General features: G+C 43.8%; 1 protein-coding gene across 1 annotated transcript in view; it reads right to left on the bottom strand.

Moving 5' to 3' along the window:
* Positions 1 to 5,571: 5,571 nt before the first annotated feature.
* RNF168 (ring finger protein 168) overlaps positions 5,572 to 18,928 on the bottom strand; it is a 160,503-nt gene continuing 147,146 nt past the window's right edge. Inside the window, exon 7 of the mRNA XM_069213617.1 lies at positions 5,572 to 6,830. Within this exon, the coding sequence (XP_069069718.1) occupies positions 5,928 to 6,830 (903 nt within the window). The 3' untranslated portion in view covers positions 5,572 to 5,927. The remainder of the gene's footprint in view (positions 6,831 to 18,928) is intronic.

Here is an 18,928-nt window from a genome sequence, read left to right on the forward strand (position 1 = left end):
TCTCAGAACCACTTCATAGCAATCTGGACAATAAAGTATAGGAACAAATTATTAGAATCTGGTAATCAAATTAACAACGGTGAAATGAGGCTTACCTCTCTCTTGGCAGAGGAAAGCTGTGATTAGACCAGTTCCTACTAGAATATCAATGACCTAATCAACAGCAACTCATATGGTTCACGGTATCCCTCATACTACTCAGAGTTCCTCATATTCCACCATAAATCTAATACTGCAGAGGCCCCAGTTCATCACATTTCTCAGATGAAGAGCTCCCGTCAACTCAGGATGAAGCCCTAGCTCCTGGAAACAGTGTGCAACCACATTACAGAAGTCGTCTCCCACAGATTCGCTACTAGATAATGGCGAGTGCAAAGCCTCAATGTGTCCACATTCGTTCCCTAGCTCAAAGAAGGATTTGCATGTCAAAGAACAGGACCCCAAAGAGTCACCACCAGTGGCCAGCACTGATCACCAGTTTGTGGAAACAGGGATGGGCAGCTGGGGCACATCACTCTATGCTTAGTCACTCTGCATCAGAAGGCTAAGTGATGTCAGGGTATGACAGGAGGGATCTCATTGTAACCTTCACATCACAGAGGACACCACACCACTAATGCTTAAAAAAAGACCCTTGTCAAGAAAACGGTAATGTGCATCTCTGCATCTTCACACCAGTATATCACAGAGAGACATCTAAGCCTAGTTGGGCCTGTCAGAATGGGGATCCAAGCAGACCGGTCTATTCTAGCAGGGACCTGGAAGTGTCTTTACATAATATCCAAGGCTGCAGGCAGGTTGATCACAAAAGGCTCCAGGTCTGTTCTGCCCCTTGTAATGGGCAGCTCAAACTTGCTTGCACATTCCAGCTCTGAGAGAAGGTCGGGGATGAAGATAGCCCTGCATACAGCAACCATGTTAATATAAATTTCCAAAGCAAACAGCCACCTACTGGCTTGGCTGCCTATATTTGGTAGGAGGTACGGAACCGCACATAGGTTATTAATTGCATTTTGCCTTGAGGGTTTGGGAGCTCGCAAGGGGTCATGTTGAGAGCCCACATGGCACAGCTCCTCCTACCACCTAAACCCTGACCCCTCGCATGCAGCTGCTCATCAACTTGTGCTCAGTTATGCCTTGAAATAGGCACAGAAGACCTCTAGATTACCAGAGTAATCACAGAGATTACCTTATTAGGACCTCGTGTCAGTGCTGCACAACTGAAATTCTACTGCCACTAATAGGCTACTTACTTTGTCTTTCCATGTACTGATTCAGCTTTAAGCACACTGTTGCAATGTCGTTCTTTTACCATGCTTCTGAATTGTAGCCCAAAGTTACGTATACCAAATACAGAGTGATGGATTTTAATAACAAATTAACGGGAGAGTGCATCTTTCAACATGAGTGACCTACAAAGACATCAGACAATGCACAAGCTTCACCCAGTCACTTGCGGAGAACCGATCGTGGTAGAGGGCATATAGTCAATTAAATCTAACATTTTCCTTAGTACCTTTCCAAGTTCCAGTAAATGTTTTGGCAGGGATTTTATTTTCTTGCAGAGTTTGGGATTCAGCGCAGCGAGAAGGGGAAGGAGGAATGCAACTGCTGTCAGCAGAAGTCACCTGCCATCTAGGGGTTATAATCCTTTTGGATTTCAGTTTTAACAGAAGAGGCACTGGTCTGGCGGGGTGTTAACTTGTGAGAATCTGTTGGAACCAAATATCCTAATAAATACTGCATTATAAATTGATTATTTTATAATCTATCCGAATTGTGCATTTACAGATTATTTGTCTGTGTGTAAATAAATTACCTAATGCCATAATAAAGTCGAAAAGAACATACTTGCTCCTGGCATTGAAGCAGATGATATAAAACAGGCAGTCCGGAAGTAGATAACAGAAAACCCAGTCTCAGAAGCCAGGACTCAGTTACCCAAACAGAGTGACCTCAATAAACCTGAATCTGTCTCCTAAAATTGCTGCCCATAACCTATTGTAACAAAAGATCAGGCGTTTCTAATGTGGGTAATCCGTCAACAGGATTTAAGCAGCACAGATGATCATCGAACAGTTATACTTCAAGGTGGCTTTGTACCATTAAGGGCCCAAAGAAATCTGCCTTCCATCCTCTAAGGGACTGTAGTCTATGCACCCGCCCCCCAATCTCAATTCAAGAGAACTGAGGGAACAATAGATCCAAACTCCACCTAATTATATCTGGATGTGAACTCGAAAGTAAGCAGAATCTCCCCTTCCACAGCATATGGTACCAGGTTAATGTGACAACCTTGTTGCAGCGAAATCTGGGAGCTCAATAGTTTTCCAGAGGCAAATTTGCATTTATGCCTTTGTAACACCGTCTTTGCTGGCCCCTGGTTCTGGTACAGTATACCTTAGTGGAGTACCCAGCAGTAGGTGGTACCTGCTCCTCAAGCAGACTTTGGCGCTACAACCAAAGTCATAACAATTAACCTATGTCGCAGGCTGAATATGTACTTCGGGATGAGCTTTATTTATGCCCTTCATGAGGATGAGGATATCAAGGTAACACAGCAGGTGCATTGCCTGCTCAGTAACTCTGGTTTGCCTAATAAACAGCTCCACCTAAAATCCCTAAAATGCGTGCACTGTACGGGATTGGGGCATGTCTGAATACCAGATTCTGACCAAACACGGACACGACCCCTCCTACAATGACTAACATTGCTTAGATTTTTGGCTGAAAAATTATTTTATAAAGCTTAAGTGCACAGATTGATTTGACCTCACTAACCGATTTTGTAGGGGTTTCAGCTTCCTAAAAATGTAAACCTTTATTAATGAAATCTGTGACCAGTGTCATAACAGGATCGTTCTAAGCAAACTGTGATGGAGAAAACTCTTGCATGGAACTAATAACCGGACTTTTCTTGCCATGTAAATTGAAAATGAAAAGTAAAACAGTTTCACATAAGAGAGCCAATTCAAAGTGCCACGTCATGAGCGTGAAGGAGACACAGAAAAGGAACAAGCCGATTCAAAGCACCACTGCCACCATTAACGCCAGTTATTGGCTCCCTGCGTGAATGTCTTGAAAGGATCGGGGCTGGGATCAAATGCAAACCGAAACTAGAGAAGGGGCCATCATATGCCATAACAGGAGGAAGCGTGACAGTGTGATGGCCACCAAAAATGTTCACTTAGTTAAAACACCTGGGGAGGGAACTCCGCACACAAAGGAGGGACATTTAACAAAATGCACCAATAAAAATGTAAAAGAAGCACAACAAACAATGAATAGCAAGGGTGGCCATGGTTAAAAGCCCATAGAGGAAATACAACAGGCCAGAGCGCTTGGGCGCTCAACCCTAAAAACTACACCAGGTACCAGTGAAGTCTGATTTGCTTTAACCTTAAAAACAGGCTGAAGTCAGGGGATGTTGACAAACGTGTAGAAAAAAAGACGAGGGAGAAGTTCAATGGATGACTGGCCATACATAAAAAAGTGAAGTATTCTTTAGAATACTCATTTCAGGGTAATTAGAAAGACACTGAACAAAATGACAACCAGAATGAAATATTACCTGCAACCATTTTCGATTTTAGGTGTGAAGTCCTACCAAGTGAAGGATTCAATATAAATGAAGTTTTTGAGAGAGATTCAGTAGTGGCTAGATCACCACTGTGAGACCAGTCACATGAGGACAGTGGAACAATGCTGCAAATCACTCTAGTTCGTCCTCATAGCGCCACTTTAATAATATATGGTCCGTAAATCGCAGAAATAAACAACAAAGTGTATACTTACTCCGATAGTAACTTTATAAGGAGAAAGTGGATGCCTGTGAGCATTAGTATATGGTTTCGTTAGAGTACAAGTGGTCGGCTGCACACTAGCAACCACTCTTGCAGGGACTGTGGTCTAACAAATGAGAAAGGGACAATATTTTATCTAGTCTGAGTCGATATCTATCTTTTAAAGCGAAGGATGAAAAACAAAAGCTCATATTTTACACCCTGTAATATGGTCTTTATGTTTACCTTTATTTTCAGGTCAGAGGTGTAATGCATTTTCAGGACCTCTCGTAAGTTTACGTGTAAACTACATAACCCTGAAAAGGACATAGTGAAAACCTCCACAGATTTTTTTCAAACTAAACAAATAGGGTATAGCGACCTGGGATAAGATTAGCATACCTCATCACAAAAAGCAACACTGTCTTCTAAATCAGGATTATGTTCTAGTATATCTTAACGTTGTAAAAATATGTAGGAAACATCAGTAAGTTCACGAAAGAAGATTTTTTCTAAGAGTCGGATCTGGTTGTTTGGGTTGTGTTTTTTTCGGAATAGCTAATTTTATGCTACTGGACAAACAGCATTTGCTTTTGAGGGTCTTTGCTTTCTGGGTGCCAAATTTGGTACACTAAATTAAAGTTCACAATTAAGTATCCTTTACCTGTATTCTGGTATTCAGGCCATTACAAAAGCCAGAACTATTATGATGATTTGTGAATCGACCCAAAGCAAGCAGAGAGGATACACTTGGACCAATTGCTTCAGTAAAGTAAGCCCCTCCATCAACAACTGGGGTTATGTATAGAGGCCTAAAGGGGCTAGGACCTCTTTTTCATCTGGCTTTAACTGTTCACTTTACCAATCTATTGGAATATGGTACTTTTGCAAAGTAAAGGCCAAGCTGTACACAGACATTCTTTGTGTCACTGTGGGTTTCTACCATCTTCATATTTCATCTCCTGTGATAGGCCATGTATGTTTGCCCTCCAAACCCCAAGAGGGCCAAATTCCTAAAGGGAGTAATATGTAATTCCAATAAGCAGTTGGACGCTAGAAGTACCTGATACCCACCACACATACTACTGCCAATACCAGGGCTCACAGTCTCATTGGAAGACACATTAGATTAGAATCAGATTTTATCTTACATACCACCTTTGCTTTAGTGACTGAACCCAGTGTTAAGATGGGCCCATGAAGACAGTCTCGAGTGAAGGGCAGTAATGTATGTCAGTTCTCGTGTGACTAGGAGGTTTTACGAAACACATGGAGGCGTAATGGTGACCTAGCCATTACAGATGAACTCTGAAAACCCTTGTGAGGTATTACATTTACTGTACACAAAACAGACACTTAACCAGTTTGGGCTACTACTATTTGCTACCTGTAATCAAAATTGGCAAGAAGTGTCATTTCCTTCCTTCAAATAGTCTTTTTGTTCAAATACATTTATGTGAGAATATCTGCAAGGATTGTGATTCCCACATCAGTCACTGTAGTTAAAGGCCTGTTTGTTTCAAACCCTGCAAATACTAAGTACATGTTTTGTCTGACTAATGCAGGGAGTATGTGAGATTGATGGCAAGCGAAGAACAGACAAAATGGAAAAACACGAAAGCCTACTAATTACACTGCAAAAGCCCAGAGTTAAACGATTAATAGTCAAGGGTTTATCAGTGAACAGGTGAATGGAGAACTGTACGTGGTATGGGAAGTGGTTACATGATATTCAGCATTATAAACCACTCAAATGAATTACAAGAACACAGTGACAGAAATGCACGGGTTAATTCAATTTTTGATTTATTCAGCAGCTGCACTACCGGAGGGCTTCAGGTTATTACAGAAATACTTTTAAACAAGCTGTAGAAACCTAGTCATTTACTTACACACCATAACATTCCTTCTTTGGCCATACATGTTTTAGCCCCCAGATCTCCCTTTTATTTCTAGCAGAATGAATAAAAGAATGTTACTCACTTTATTCACATAGAGAATCACCCACTTCATCTCTATAGATTAGCTATGGACAATAGCGTGCAATTCACAGATATTAAATATCCTTCCAGAATTCATTTATTCGAATCTTTAAGTAATTAAAAAAACTGTAGAATCCAAACATGAGTTTAATCTTAAATTTCATTACTTGGCAGAAGATCGATGAAACATCTCTAGGATTGTTGGCTGTTTGTTACTAGACTGTAGGATTTTGCCTTCATCCAACAAGGGAAACTTGCTGGTAATTCTACACTTTCTGCGCAGGATGACATTAGCTGGCGATGTAGGGCGGTCCTTAGAGCATGGCTTTTTGTTCTCATCGGGAGAGTCGCACCTTGGTTTTGGCTGTCCATCCTGAGCTTGAGTTGGTTTCTTTTTTGGCTGTTTCTTTACACTGTGAATGGTCTCTTCCTGGGGAATGTCAGTCTTGGATTCAGTTGCACTAGAGGACTCTCGACGCCGTAGCAAATAGCCATCTGGGGAGCCCTTCTGCCTGTTCACCTGGCTCAGTTCCTTGTCTAGCTCCCTCTGTATCTGCAAGGCAAATAACCGGTCTTGTTCCTCTTGATGCCACCTCTCATACATGTTGTTTTCAACGTCAACCAAATGTTGAGATACAAAGCTGCCTTCTGAATTCACTGTGATGTCTTCACTCTCGCTCGTATCAGATTCTGAGCGAATCCGCTGCCTCTTTCTGCCAAGGCACAGACCCCTGTGTCCTTTTAGGGAAGACTTAACACCCTTCGTCTTTGAGGCCTCTTCAACATTCCAGGAACTACATCTATCCATTGACAGCATGTCCAGAAAGGGGTCTCTTTTGTCACGTGTACTTGTTGAGTCTCCAGATAGTCTCTTCAGGGAAGAAAGCTCAATGGGGACAGAAACACCAATTTTAGGACTAAGGTCGGGCATATTCCTGTATAAGTCACTATCTAGGAAGGTGGTTCCGGCCAAGCTGTATGTTGCTTCTTGAGAAAGCTCAGGCATCTCATCAACATCATCTTTCGCCTCCTCTTCCACACAGTCATTAACCGTGGAGCCTCTGTCCTTTAGGAGAGAACAAAAATAAATTAGTATAGTAATGCTCCATAAAGTTTCCAAAACAATCAAGAATCACGAAACTGCTTTGCCGGCTTAGTACTCGAAAACGTCTGTCGGGTGACTTGTATTCTATCAAAGAAAAAGTCAATATAATAATTGCAGGGCTATTTGTCAAAATACACAAGTTAACATTTCCAAATTTCTTTCTTTGCAAACTTATTTTAGGCCACTTTGTGAAAGCGTATAGAATTTCTTTTTTTACTGCCATGTAAGTTGCACAAACTTCAGTAAGGGTAAGACGTCGAAAAATGGTTCTCTTATGCAATGCTGTTTCAAATCACAAACATATATTGGGACTTACCGCTTGTTTAAATGGTCTCACCTTCAAAAGTTTGGGTGTTGCCACCCAGTAGTGGGACCAAAAAGTGCCTCTTAACATTCTACTAATAGGTCCATTAATCATGAAGTACACTTTGCCATACACCTTGCACCACCTATCCTCCTGGAGAGGTGCACACTGTTCGGAGTTTCACCTTTTTAAATGAAATCTGGAGGTGTGAGATGTTCAGACTGATGTCGGAGAGGGGCTTAGCTGACAGGTTGTTGTGAATAGGAGATCCTATGAACTATCAGTCATCCAATAGATAAAGGTACCCTCCTCAGTCTTTACTATTGTTAATCTATTTGCACATTCTACAGCAAAGGAAAAAAGGAGTATGTGTAGACACAGAAGTCAGATAATTAAGTGAAATTAATCCTTACGATTTCTTGACTGAACTGTGCACTGCAAATGCTACACATGTTGCTTGTATAGAGGGGAGGGTGGCTCATGTCAAGCTCTGCAAATATGTTTGATTAGAACATGTCTGGAGATTGCCCTGAAAGTGTTGCGGCGATTCCGCACAGAAAGTTTTGGGCTGATCCTTCAAGCGGGGGCCAAGAAAAGGAGGGGTGTGTCAAAAAAGTGGTGATTCCCCATGTTAATTCCCATAGAACCTTAAGACATGTCTACAGCTTGAACCACTGGACGTAATTACACCAAATTTGGCAAAAAGCTAGCTTTCGGTACGCAGATTAAACTTTCGCTTATTTTGGAGTAAATCAGTTTAGTAGTTTTTGAGAAATTTAGGGAAATTCAAAATGTATACCTATGGCAGCGGTGTATTTGCAAACAAATTAAAGCTTGTGCAAGGAAATGCACAGATCTGACTGGCTGCTAACACTTCAAACCAGGAAGTGTTGGCAGCCATTTTGAGACTCTGCTTCGGCGTGTGTGTGGGTTGAGTGTGTGTGTGTGTGTGTGCCACAGAACGACCATCTCAGAGCAATTTTATTTTTAATTATGTTTTTGCCACAAAATTGTAATATTTCAGGTGAAAAATAAGCACAGGCTCACACACTTGTTTTTGACAGGCTCCCGGGACGGCCATATCCTGGGGGCATTAATATTTTTGTGTAAAGGGGCACCCCTCAGCCCCAGGGGACCTCCATGTATCATGGGCAATGTCTTAATCTGGTGAGGGAGGGGGAATCCTCCCTAGGGCTATGTGCACGTTGAAGGGGGGCTGTGCGGCACCCCTTGGAGGGGCCTATGATTTCCCTGGGGACCACCACCCTCCAGGGCTAGCTATGTACTAGGGTGACCACCCCCGGGACATAGCTGTTTGCAGTGGGTTAGCTGCAGCTTTGCAGCTGCAGCCAAACCACAGCAAACTTAGTTTTTTTGAAAGCGGGGCCTGTCAAGCAGAAATACACAAACTTCACAGGAAGATAACAATAAGCACAATGATCATAATCGTAAACATCACAATAACTATCAAGCTAATTATAACACTAACAACATCAATAATCATTATAAGCAGAACAATTAACCTTGACCAGATTAAGGAAACGTAATTCACATACCCTTTTCGTGGAAGGTGGAATGACCAGAGAGGCTCACCTTAATGGAATAGATGCCTCACCACTGTGTCCATGTTATTCCTCTCTTCGAGACAGTAGTGTCTTGTGAAAGTATGTTGGCTGGACCATGTGGCTGCTCTACAGATGTGCTGTAAGGCCACTCCCGCGAAGAGCGCTGCTGACGTGGCTACCGCCCTTGTGGAGTAGGCTCTAACCTTGTTGTGGAGCGGTTTACCACCTTGAGCATGACATAATTGGATTGCTAGGCCGATCCACATTGCAATAGTCTGTTTAGACACTGAGGAGTCTTTCCTCGCATCCCCAATAGACCACAAATAACTGGTCTTACTTGCGGATGTTCTGCATCCTTCGAAGGCAGATTTTCAAACACCTCTTAATATCCAAAGAGTGCAATGTTTTTTTCTGTGGCGTATCCATTGAATTCAGGAGCCAGGCCGACAAGTGTAGAGATGCGGATCCGGATGCCTGACCTGGCCCTGGTACATGGTCAAAAGGGTTGGCATCTATCTGAGTAACATGTGGCATTTCCGAGAACATGAGGAGTTCCGTGAACCACACCAGTCTGGGCCACCTGGGTGCTATTAGCGGAAGGCAACATCCTTCTGTCTTCATCTTGCTGATGACCCTTGGTATCAGATGGATTGGAGGAAAAGCAAAGGCATAGACCCCTGACCCTCTCATCAAAAACACATTCCCCCACGCTCTTTTTTGGGGAAGCTAGCTTGCATAATAGGGGCATTTCTTGTTCTCGTATGTGGCAAACAGATCGAGATTTGGTCTGCCCCATATTTGGAAGAGTTGGTCAAGAACCTACTGGTCTAGCTCCCACTCGTGATACGGGATAATCGTCCTGCTCAGTGTGTATGCCAGTATGATGGTCTGCCCTGCACGTGCTCTACCCTCAGAGAAATGTTCTTTGCTATGGCCCATTTCCAGATGTCTTGAGCTTGTCGTGATAGCTGTAGAGACCTTGTGCCACCCTGCTTGTTTAGATAAAACATGCTTGTGGTATTTTCCGCCCTGATCAAAACATCAGAATTTTAAAGTCTTGGCAAAAAAGCCTTTAGAGCCCAATCTATCGCCTTGAGTTTTAGCTGGTTTATGTGGAGTTGCTTGTCCTTTCGAGTCCAGGACCCGCTTATTCGCAAATCTTGAAAGTGGGCACCTCGACCCTCGAGGGACGCATCCATTGTCACTATGTAGCGAGGAAAAGTGAGACCGCTGGACAAGTTGGCTGGTGTTGCCCACCAAGACATGGCTACCCGCGTTGCTGGTGTGATGAGAATTTGGTCCTCGAAGGAACCCTGCACCTGAAGCCACTGAGCATTCAACTGCTCCTGTAAGGGTCACATACGTAGTCTGCAATTTGGGATCAGCGGAATGCATGACAAGATCATTCCCATTAATGATTTGTAAGTTCGAACTGAAACAAATCTTTTTGTTGAGAGCTTGTGGGCCAAGCTGGACAGCTTTTGCTTTCTCTCTGGAGACGGGTTTGCCTTGTTTCAGACAGTATCCAGTATCGCTCCCAAAAAATTCAGTGGAAGCGGCGGATCTGACGGAGGGATATTTGGTGGTCTTTGAACAAACTCCAGAGTATGCTCCTTAGCTACTATATCCAGCAACCACCTGTCGGATGTTATGCTTGACCATCAAAGGAAGTGAAAAGTGATGTGACCCCCAATTCTCAAGCCCCGGGTAGTGCTGGAAGCTGGTATGACTGCCTGGTCATTGCTTTCTGCCCGTATCTGTTCCACAAGCAACGGATCTTCCCTTTGTGGGTTGTCTATAAGCAGCTGTGGGTGGCAACCGATAATGCTGCTGTTGCTGAGTGCATTGTTGTAGGGGTCCTGCTGGAGAGGACTGGTACTGCGGTCTATACTGTTGGAACCACCCCGAAAGGATTAACTTCCTCTACCCCTTGCACCTCAAAAAGGCTGTTTCCTGAACTGTAATGTACCAAGGGATTTTGCTGTGTCCGTATCGGTCTTGATGGCCTGCAGCATGTCATTCAACATGCTTCCCAAAGAGGCTTTCCCCCATCAAACTCCATGTCCAGAATTCTGCTCTGAACCTCCAAGCGGAAGGAAGTAGACTACAGCCACCCTTGTCTATGCAAGACTGCTGCACCTGCTAGCTGCCGGAAACCTGTCAGGGAAATGTCAATTGCGCAATCGATGATCTCAGCTGCAATCCGCTCACCCTCCTGTAACACCTTCTTTGCCTCCAACTTGGCATCCTCAGGCAAGAGGTCTAAATAAGCAGACATGTCTGCCCACATCGGGCGATCATACCTGCCCAAGATGGCTAACGAGTTAGCCGATTTCACTCCGATCGCCGCCACTGAGGAAAATTTCTTCCCAATATTGTCCAAACACTGTCCGTCCCTTTCTGGAGGAGGTGTGATTGGTACCGAAGGGTTCTTTGAGCGACGTTGCGCCGGCAGAGATATTACAGAATCTGGTTTTGGTTGGAAAACTAAGCAGGCCTGAGTGTTACCAGGGGCTTTATACTTCTTTTACAGATGCAACATCTGGGAAGGCATTGCTGCTGGAGTTTTAATTGCCTTCAACCCATCCTGCCATAGAAAATCCACTATTTGAATAGCCCTAACCGACCTCTTTGCAGGCTCTTTAAAGTCGTGTAAGAAACAATCAATTTTCTTGGAGACAAATGGCCAAGTCAAATCTTTTGGTTGTCCTTACCATCAAATTATGGAAACCCCCTATGTTCTCCGGGGGTGAATCAATTGGCCCTGCTCGTGGTGGTGATGGTGTAGGAATGAGGTATTCATCCCACTCGCTAGGAGCTGCCTCCGTTATCTCACCTTCGTCTCTCTCGTCATCTGTAGAGCTATGATCATCCTGTGGTTGGTGAACAAACGGGATACTTCTGTGTGGCGTTCCCGGGTTACTGGTCACAGGGGTTTGCAGAGGCATCTGCAGGTTGTAGGGCCTGGATGGAGTCACCGGCATTGATGGTGGAAACCTTTGATAATAAACTTTCAACATACCCTGGAGGTCTGACACTAACATCTAGGCATGGGAAAGGAAGCTTCCGTCTCCACTGCGTGGTATGATGGATCCTGTTGGAGTGCAGCCGACGAATAGATGAGCTGTTCCTGCCCTTCATCCAGGTCCTGGCATTTTACATGTAGTTGCGATGGACTACTGGCTGTACCAAACATTCCCTCCTCCTGAGAATAAATGTCATCGTCATCATCTAGGAGATGCTGAGGAGGGTACGGCAATACTTGCTTGGGGAGGTATGACTCGGAAGAATTGGAGATGTTTTTTCCCCCATGGTGATAAAAGAAAGAGGGAAGAATCTTGCAGAGTCCTGTTGCACAATGAAATCTGCTGAAGGTGGTGCCGTCGTCGACGGTTGCGACGACGAAACCTCTAATATCCTCAACAGTTCTGCCGCCGTCGACGTCCTCGTTGGTGGACTTTGTCGTCGACGGCTCATCCCCCATCGACGGTACCGTTGTCGCTGGTGTGCTAGTCAACGGTGCCTTCTTCATCCTTGTCGCCAGATGTTTTAGTCGACGAGAGTGCCACCGTCAACCGATGGACCAACGAGGAGTCCATCGTCGATGATGCCTTTTTATAGATCCTGGCGGTGATGATCGTCGTTGATTAAAGCGGGGACGACATAACGATCATCGGGGACACTGCTGTAGTAAAAGGCAGCATCTGAGGAGAATCTTACAGAGTCCTTTTCCGGCAACAGGGACAGAGAGGCACTTCTTGGGGGTGCCTTTTTTCCCCACAGGTGTAGTAGGCTCTGAGCAAACCTTTTTTTTTTTTTTTTTAGAGTCTTACGTGGGTCTCTGATCCCGAGGTAGCACTCTCCTGGCACTAATGTTTTTCCACACAGGTATATCTTGTCTTTTTAGCTACCTTTCTTGGAGGCTCTGTAGGCAGTTTTCCTCACTCTCCAGGTCTTTAAGGAGTGAGAAGTGTGAGATGAGGCTTCACTCATCCGAAGATGGATTTTCCATGGCTTTCTGATTTTGTAGCCACAACAAAAGCCTACCCTCACGGTCCTTGAGGGTTTTGTGACTGAAGGTGCGACAGATCTTACAGTCTCTCACCTTGTGATCTGGATACAGGCAGTAGATGCATTTCTTGTGGGGGGATCATCAATATGCAGTCTTTTCTTCCCACAACTGACACATTCTCTGAAAAGACATTTCTTAGTCTGTTGGGATATAATGTCCACTGCAAAGCTGGGTTCTCAGAGAAAATAATCCTGTCAGAAGAATAAACTGAGCAGAGTTCAGGGAGACTCCCTTCACAGGACGCGCTGTAGACAATCTGAGGGAATCAGCCTCTGTTGGGAGTATTCTAGAGGGTGCTGATGCCTGACTGGCTGTAGCTCAAGTTTGGTTCCTTTTTTACAAAAGAACATGGATGGGCTATAACAGTGCCTATTTGGGCCATTAAGGCCTAGTGTATCACAATTACTGATATATGTATTTGAAGTTACCGTGAGGCTCCCACCTCAATCAACAGGGATGATTCAAGCATGTGAATCTATGAAAGATCCAATACTGGAGAAAGGTGACACCACCTTTGACAGAAATTTTGGATTGGTTTTAAGTACAACTTTACGTTTGTATACTTGGAAAAAATATTCTTCAAGAGTGAATGCTTGTATTTCACTAACTCTTCGTAATGAAGTAATAGCTACTAGGAAAGCAACTTTCCAGTTTAAGAATTGAATCGCACATGAATGCATGGGTTCAAAAGGTGGGCCCATTAATCTGGTGAGTACAATATTGAGATTCCAAGCAGGAACAGGTGGTGTTCTGGGTGGAATAATATGTTTTAGTCCTTCCATGAAGGCTTTAATAACTGGGATTCTAAAGAGAGGTATGTTGTAGAGTTTGTGAATATGCTGATATGGCAGTAAGATTAATTTTAATAGATGAGAAAGCTAAATTTCTGTAAATGAAGAAGGTAGCATACAATATCTTGTATTGATGATTTAGGAGGGTCAGTATTTTTAGAATGACAGTAAAAAACAAATCTTTTCCACTTGTTAGCATAGCACTGCCTAGTTGTAGGCTTGCATGCTTGTTTGAGAACTTACATGCATTCTAATGGAAGTTGTGAGTATCCAAGTTCTATGACTTCAGGAGCCAAATCGCCAAGTTGAGAGCACTGGGATATGGATGTCCAATTCGTCCTTTGCATTGCTCTTGGACAGAAGGTATGGGTGTCTGGATGCGAAATTTTTGCATTTTGCGTTTCCGCTTGTTGGGAATAGGTCTATTTCTGGTGTTCCCCACTTTTGAAAGTACTGATGAAGTACTTGAGAGTGAATTTCCCATTCGTGTATCTGTTGGTGTGTTCTGCTTAGGAGATCCGCTAGCTGATTGTGGATTCCTGGGATGTATTCTGCTAGTAGATTGAATTGCCCATTTCCATATTGTTTGGGCTAGACGGGACAGTTGAGATGAATGTGTCCCGCCTTGTTTCTTTAGGTAATACATGGTCGTCATACTGTCCGTTTTTATCAAGACAGTCTTGTGTTTGAGAAGTGGCTGAAATGCTTTTAGGGCAAGGAATACAGCTAATAATTCTAAATGGTTTATGTGGTAATTTAGCTGTTGTGAATCCAATTCCCCTTGAATGGTAAGGTTGTTGAGATGAGCTCCCCAACCTGTCATTGATGCATCCATTGTTATTGTGGTCTGAGGTACAGGGTCTTGAAATGACCGCCCATTCATTAAATTGCTGAGATTCAACCATTGAAAGGACGTGTGCGTTTGGCTGTCTAGATCTTGCAGTTGACCCTGTGCTTGAGACCACTGCTGTGAGAGGCACTGTTGTAGTGTCCTCATGTTTAGTCTTGCATGCAGTACTATTGCTATGCAGGATGCCATCATTCCTAATAGTTTCATTATAAATCTTACAGTGTATTGTTGATTTGACTGAATTTGTGGTATGAGATTTTGAAAAGCTTGTGCCCTTTGTGGGTTTGGATAAGCTAAGGCTTTTTGCGTATTGAGAATAGCACCTAGCTAAGGTTGCACCTGTGCTAGTTGAAGATGAGATTTTTGGTAGATGAAAGTGAACCCTCGTTTATGTAGGGTCTCTATAGTGTATTGAGTGTGTTTTTGACATTGTATAAAATTGCTTGCTATCGTCTAGATATGGAAAGACATGTATGTGTTGCCTTCTTAGGTGGGATGCTACCACTGCTAAACATTTTGTGAATACCCTTGAAGCTGTTGTAATGCCGAATGGTACAACTTTGAACTGATGTTTTCCTGCTATAACAAACCTTAGGTCTTTTCTGTGAGCTGGATGGATGGGTATATGGAAATACACATCTTTAAGGTCTAATGCAGTCACGTAATCTTGTTTTTGTAATAGTGGGATGACATCCTGCAGAGTTACCATGTGACAGTGTTCTGACAGGATATATAGATTTAGGGATCGGAGGTCTAGGATGGGCCTGAGAGTGCCATCCTTTTTGGGAAGGAAGTATAGTGAGTATACTCCTGTTCCATATTGAGAATGGGGGGCCAATTCTATTGCCTGTTTTAGTAGTAGCAATTGTACTTCTAGCTGTAATAGAACATTGTGTTCTGGGGACAGCTTGTGATAACGTGGAGGAATGTTTGGAGGGATAGAAATCAATTCTAGGCAATAACCATTGCGGATAATTGATAATACCCATTGGTCTGTGGTGATATTTTGCCAATGGGAGTGGAATTGCTGCAGTCTGCTGCTCACAGGAGATTTGTGGGGTTGAGGGATGGTAAATAAGTCACTGTTTAGATTCGGTGGTGGCTTGTTTTAAAATTTGGAACTTGCCTCTGGTTCTAAAGTATTGGCCTCTATAAGACCCTCTAAAAGCCCCTCTCTGGTACTGCTGTTGCCCTTGTTTTGCCTGAGAGGTAGAAGACTCTGTGGATTGCAGCTTAAATCCTCCTCTGAATTGTTGTCTGCGAAAGAAGCCTCTATAGGGTGTTGTGTATAAGGCTCCCATTGCTTTAGCAGTGTCTGATTCTTTTCTCAGTTTTGCTATGGCTGTGTTGACTTCGGGGACAAACAGGTGCTTTTTTTTAATTAAAAGGCATATTCAGCACTGCCTGAGGAACCAGAGGAACGTAGCCATCCGTGTCTGCGTATAGTGATGGCAGTATTCACGCTTCTAGCTGCAGCATCAAGGGCAGACCATATTTGATTGTTGCTTATGGCCTGAACCTCTTCCACAATCTGTTTTGCCCTTTTTTGGTGTTCCTTTGGGAGGTATTGTAGGAGTTCCTGCATCTAATCCCAGTGAGCTCTATCGTACCTTGCTAGCAAGGCTTGCGAATTTGCAATTTGCCATTGTTTGGCAGCCTGAGTCGCTACCCTCTTGCCAGCAGCATCGAATTTTCTACTCTCCTTGTCGGGGGAGTAGCATCCACTGACGACTGGCTATTAGCCCTCATTCTAGCCGCACTTACTAGCACTGGGTCTGGAAGAACTTGGTGGCTAATATAATTAGGATCTGTAGGAGCAGGTTTATATTTTTTATCAATACGTGGTGTTATTACCCTAGCTTTGACTGGCTCACTGAATATTTGATATGCAAGTTTAATCATGACAGGTAGCATTGGAAGGCATTGATATTTAGAGTGCGGGGAAGATAGTGTGTTAATGAGAAAATCCTCTTCTAGGGGTTCAGTGTGCATAAGCACCCCATGGTACCCTGCTGCCCTGGAAATAACCTGCGTGTGTGCAGTAGTGCCCTCTGGGGGAGAAGGCTTAGAAGGGTATAAGTCTGGGTCATTGTCAGGGATAGGATCTGGATCAACGTATCACCATGTGAATATTGTGAATGAGTTGATGAAGGCAAAGGTGGTGGGCTAGTGGGTGGTAGCGAAAAAGAAAGTTGTGGTGAATGAGGGGGAGAAGTATGGGTAGGTAATGGCGTCTCCTGTTTATAAGTTTTTGCTGGTGGTGGAGCAGTGTCCAATTGTTCTTGAAAGGCCAACTTTCTCTTGGTTTGCAGAGGAGGTGCAGTAATTATTCTGCCAGTCTCTTTATGGATGTGAATCTTTGATTGTCTTTCATCCATAATCTCAAGGATAGGTTGGGCTTCAGTGTCCTCAGAAACATGATCAGAAGGTCTATAAGACTGTTCATCCAATGATTTTGAGCTCTGTTTAAGATGGCTCAAAAGTCCTTGCTCTTCTGAATAAGATTTGTTTGGCTCCGAAGATGGTCATTTTTTCAGGCACAACAATACAGCTGGTTGTTTCGGCTCTGAAGCAGGGCGTTGAGGCTTCGACTCCGAGCTGTGAGGACGCTTGCTCGTGTCTCAACTAGCACTCTTGATAGATTTACTCGACTCCGACGGAGTAGTGGCCTTTTTCGATGCCGAACCCAAAGGTAGGTCGACGAGTTTTTTTCGGTTCGAACCATGGCTCTCTGGCAGTGGTGTAACCAAGGCCTTTTAGGACTTCTTATAAGTGGGCGTAGGGGCAGATGTACTCACGTGCTGACCAGCAGTGATAGGCCTATCTTCTTCCGATTCTTCTTCTGAGTCAGTGTCCCTGATGGAACCCACCGTCTGCGTCTGTTCCTCCTCCATGGTGTCGAGATGTTCCGTACTCTTCAACGTCATTTCCAATCTTCTTGCTCTTCTATCAAACAGGGTCTTCCTAGATTGAAATGATCTACAGGCCTCGCAATCTTCTTTTTTGTGATCGGGAGAAAGACACAGATTACATACGAGGTGTTGGTCTGTGTAGGGAAATTTTGTTGTGGCATCGGGGACAAAATCGAAATGGAGTCCGATCCATCCTTCGACGCAGTAGGCCCAAACAGGCCAGAGTCAGGCTCATGCGCCCAGAAGGGTGAAATTTAGTTTCCAACGGTACTATCAGTTTGAGGGTAGGTGGAAACGCGATCGAAACAATACCGACGAATAAGGGAATTTTCTAAAGCTTCCGATTCAAAATCTCAGAGCGAGAGGGAACATGTCTGAACCAGACAGCGGAAAGAAAACAATCTAACAACGGAGTCGATGCCCATGCGCAGTTATGACCGAGAGGAATCACTCAATCCCGTGACTCTGAAAAGACTTCTTCGAAGAAAAACAACTTGTAACACTCCGAGCCCAACACTAGATGGCGGAATAATGCATAGCATGTGTATCTGCAGCTACACATGAACATACATAGATAGAATATTTAGTATGTGCTCTGGGATCTGTGCAAGTAGGCGAGAATATTCAGTGCTTATGACTACTGATGAGGATCTCTTGGAAGAAAATCAGTTCCTTCCAGGTAAAAGGATAGAGCTCTGTGTAAATCTAGGGAATGCATCGAACCTCCTGTTTCGAGGATGGGTCTGAACAAAAAAATAGGAAGAACCAGATTCTGAAACCAATGTAAAGTTGAAGAGATGGCAAAATGGTCAGATCTGGACGAAACACTACCTTATCTTGAAGAAAAAAAAAAAAATCATATGTAAGGATCATGAACCAGAAGGGCACCAATCTCGTCTAACTTACTCCCTGAACTAACTGCTAGCAGAAAAAACACCTTGAAAGGAGACCGACAGAGAACTCTGAAGGCATTCAATACCAGAGGTAAATCCCAGGAAGAACAGAAACATGAATGACTGGCCTCAGTAGATGGAAACTTCTCAAAAGACACGCAGGTAAAGAAAGGAAATTGCAACACAACAAGATGATGGTCGGAGTGGTGAAACTTTGCAAACACTCCCCCACAGTCACAGATCTAGGTTAAATTCATTGTTCTTTTGCTCACCATGCTACCCCAGTTTGGACCCAGCCATATGCAAATCAGCCCGAGCTGCCAGGCCCTCAATGGACTGGATACAAGAATCCTGGGACCAGTTTCAGGGTATCACCACTTATCAGCCAGGCTAGCTTGAATCAAGTGGCACAGTGAGCAAAGACCCACATCTGGACATACCCTTGCCACCTCGGGTGAACACAGCAACAAAACAAGATGATGGATGGGGGTGAGTGTTTGAAACGTTTTAACACTCCGTCCATCATTTTATTTTGTGACGTCGTGAGCAAAATAATGATGGATTAAACCCAGATCTGTGACTGGGGGTGAGTGTTTGAAAAATTATTCCTGTGCAAATGGCAGGTGATAACAGCAGTTGCATATGTTCCACTGAAGGCACATAATTTCAGAT

The sequence above is a fragment of the Pleurodeles waltl genome, chromosome 11, assembly GCF_031143425.1.
Source record: "Pleurodeles waltl isolate 20211129_DDA chromosome 11, aPleWal1.hap1.20221129, whole genome shotgun sequence".
Lineage (NCBI taxonomy): Eukaryota > Metazoa > Chordata > Amphibia > Caudata > Salamandridae > Pleurodeles > Pleurodeles waltl.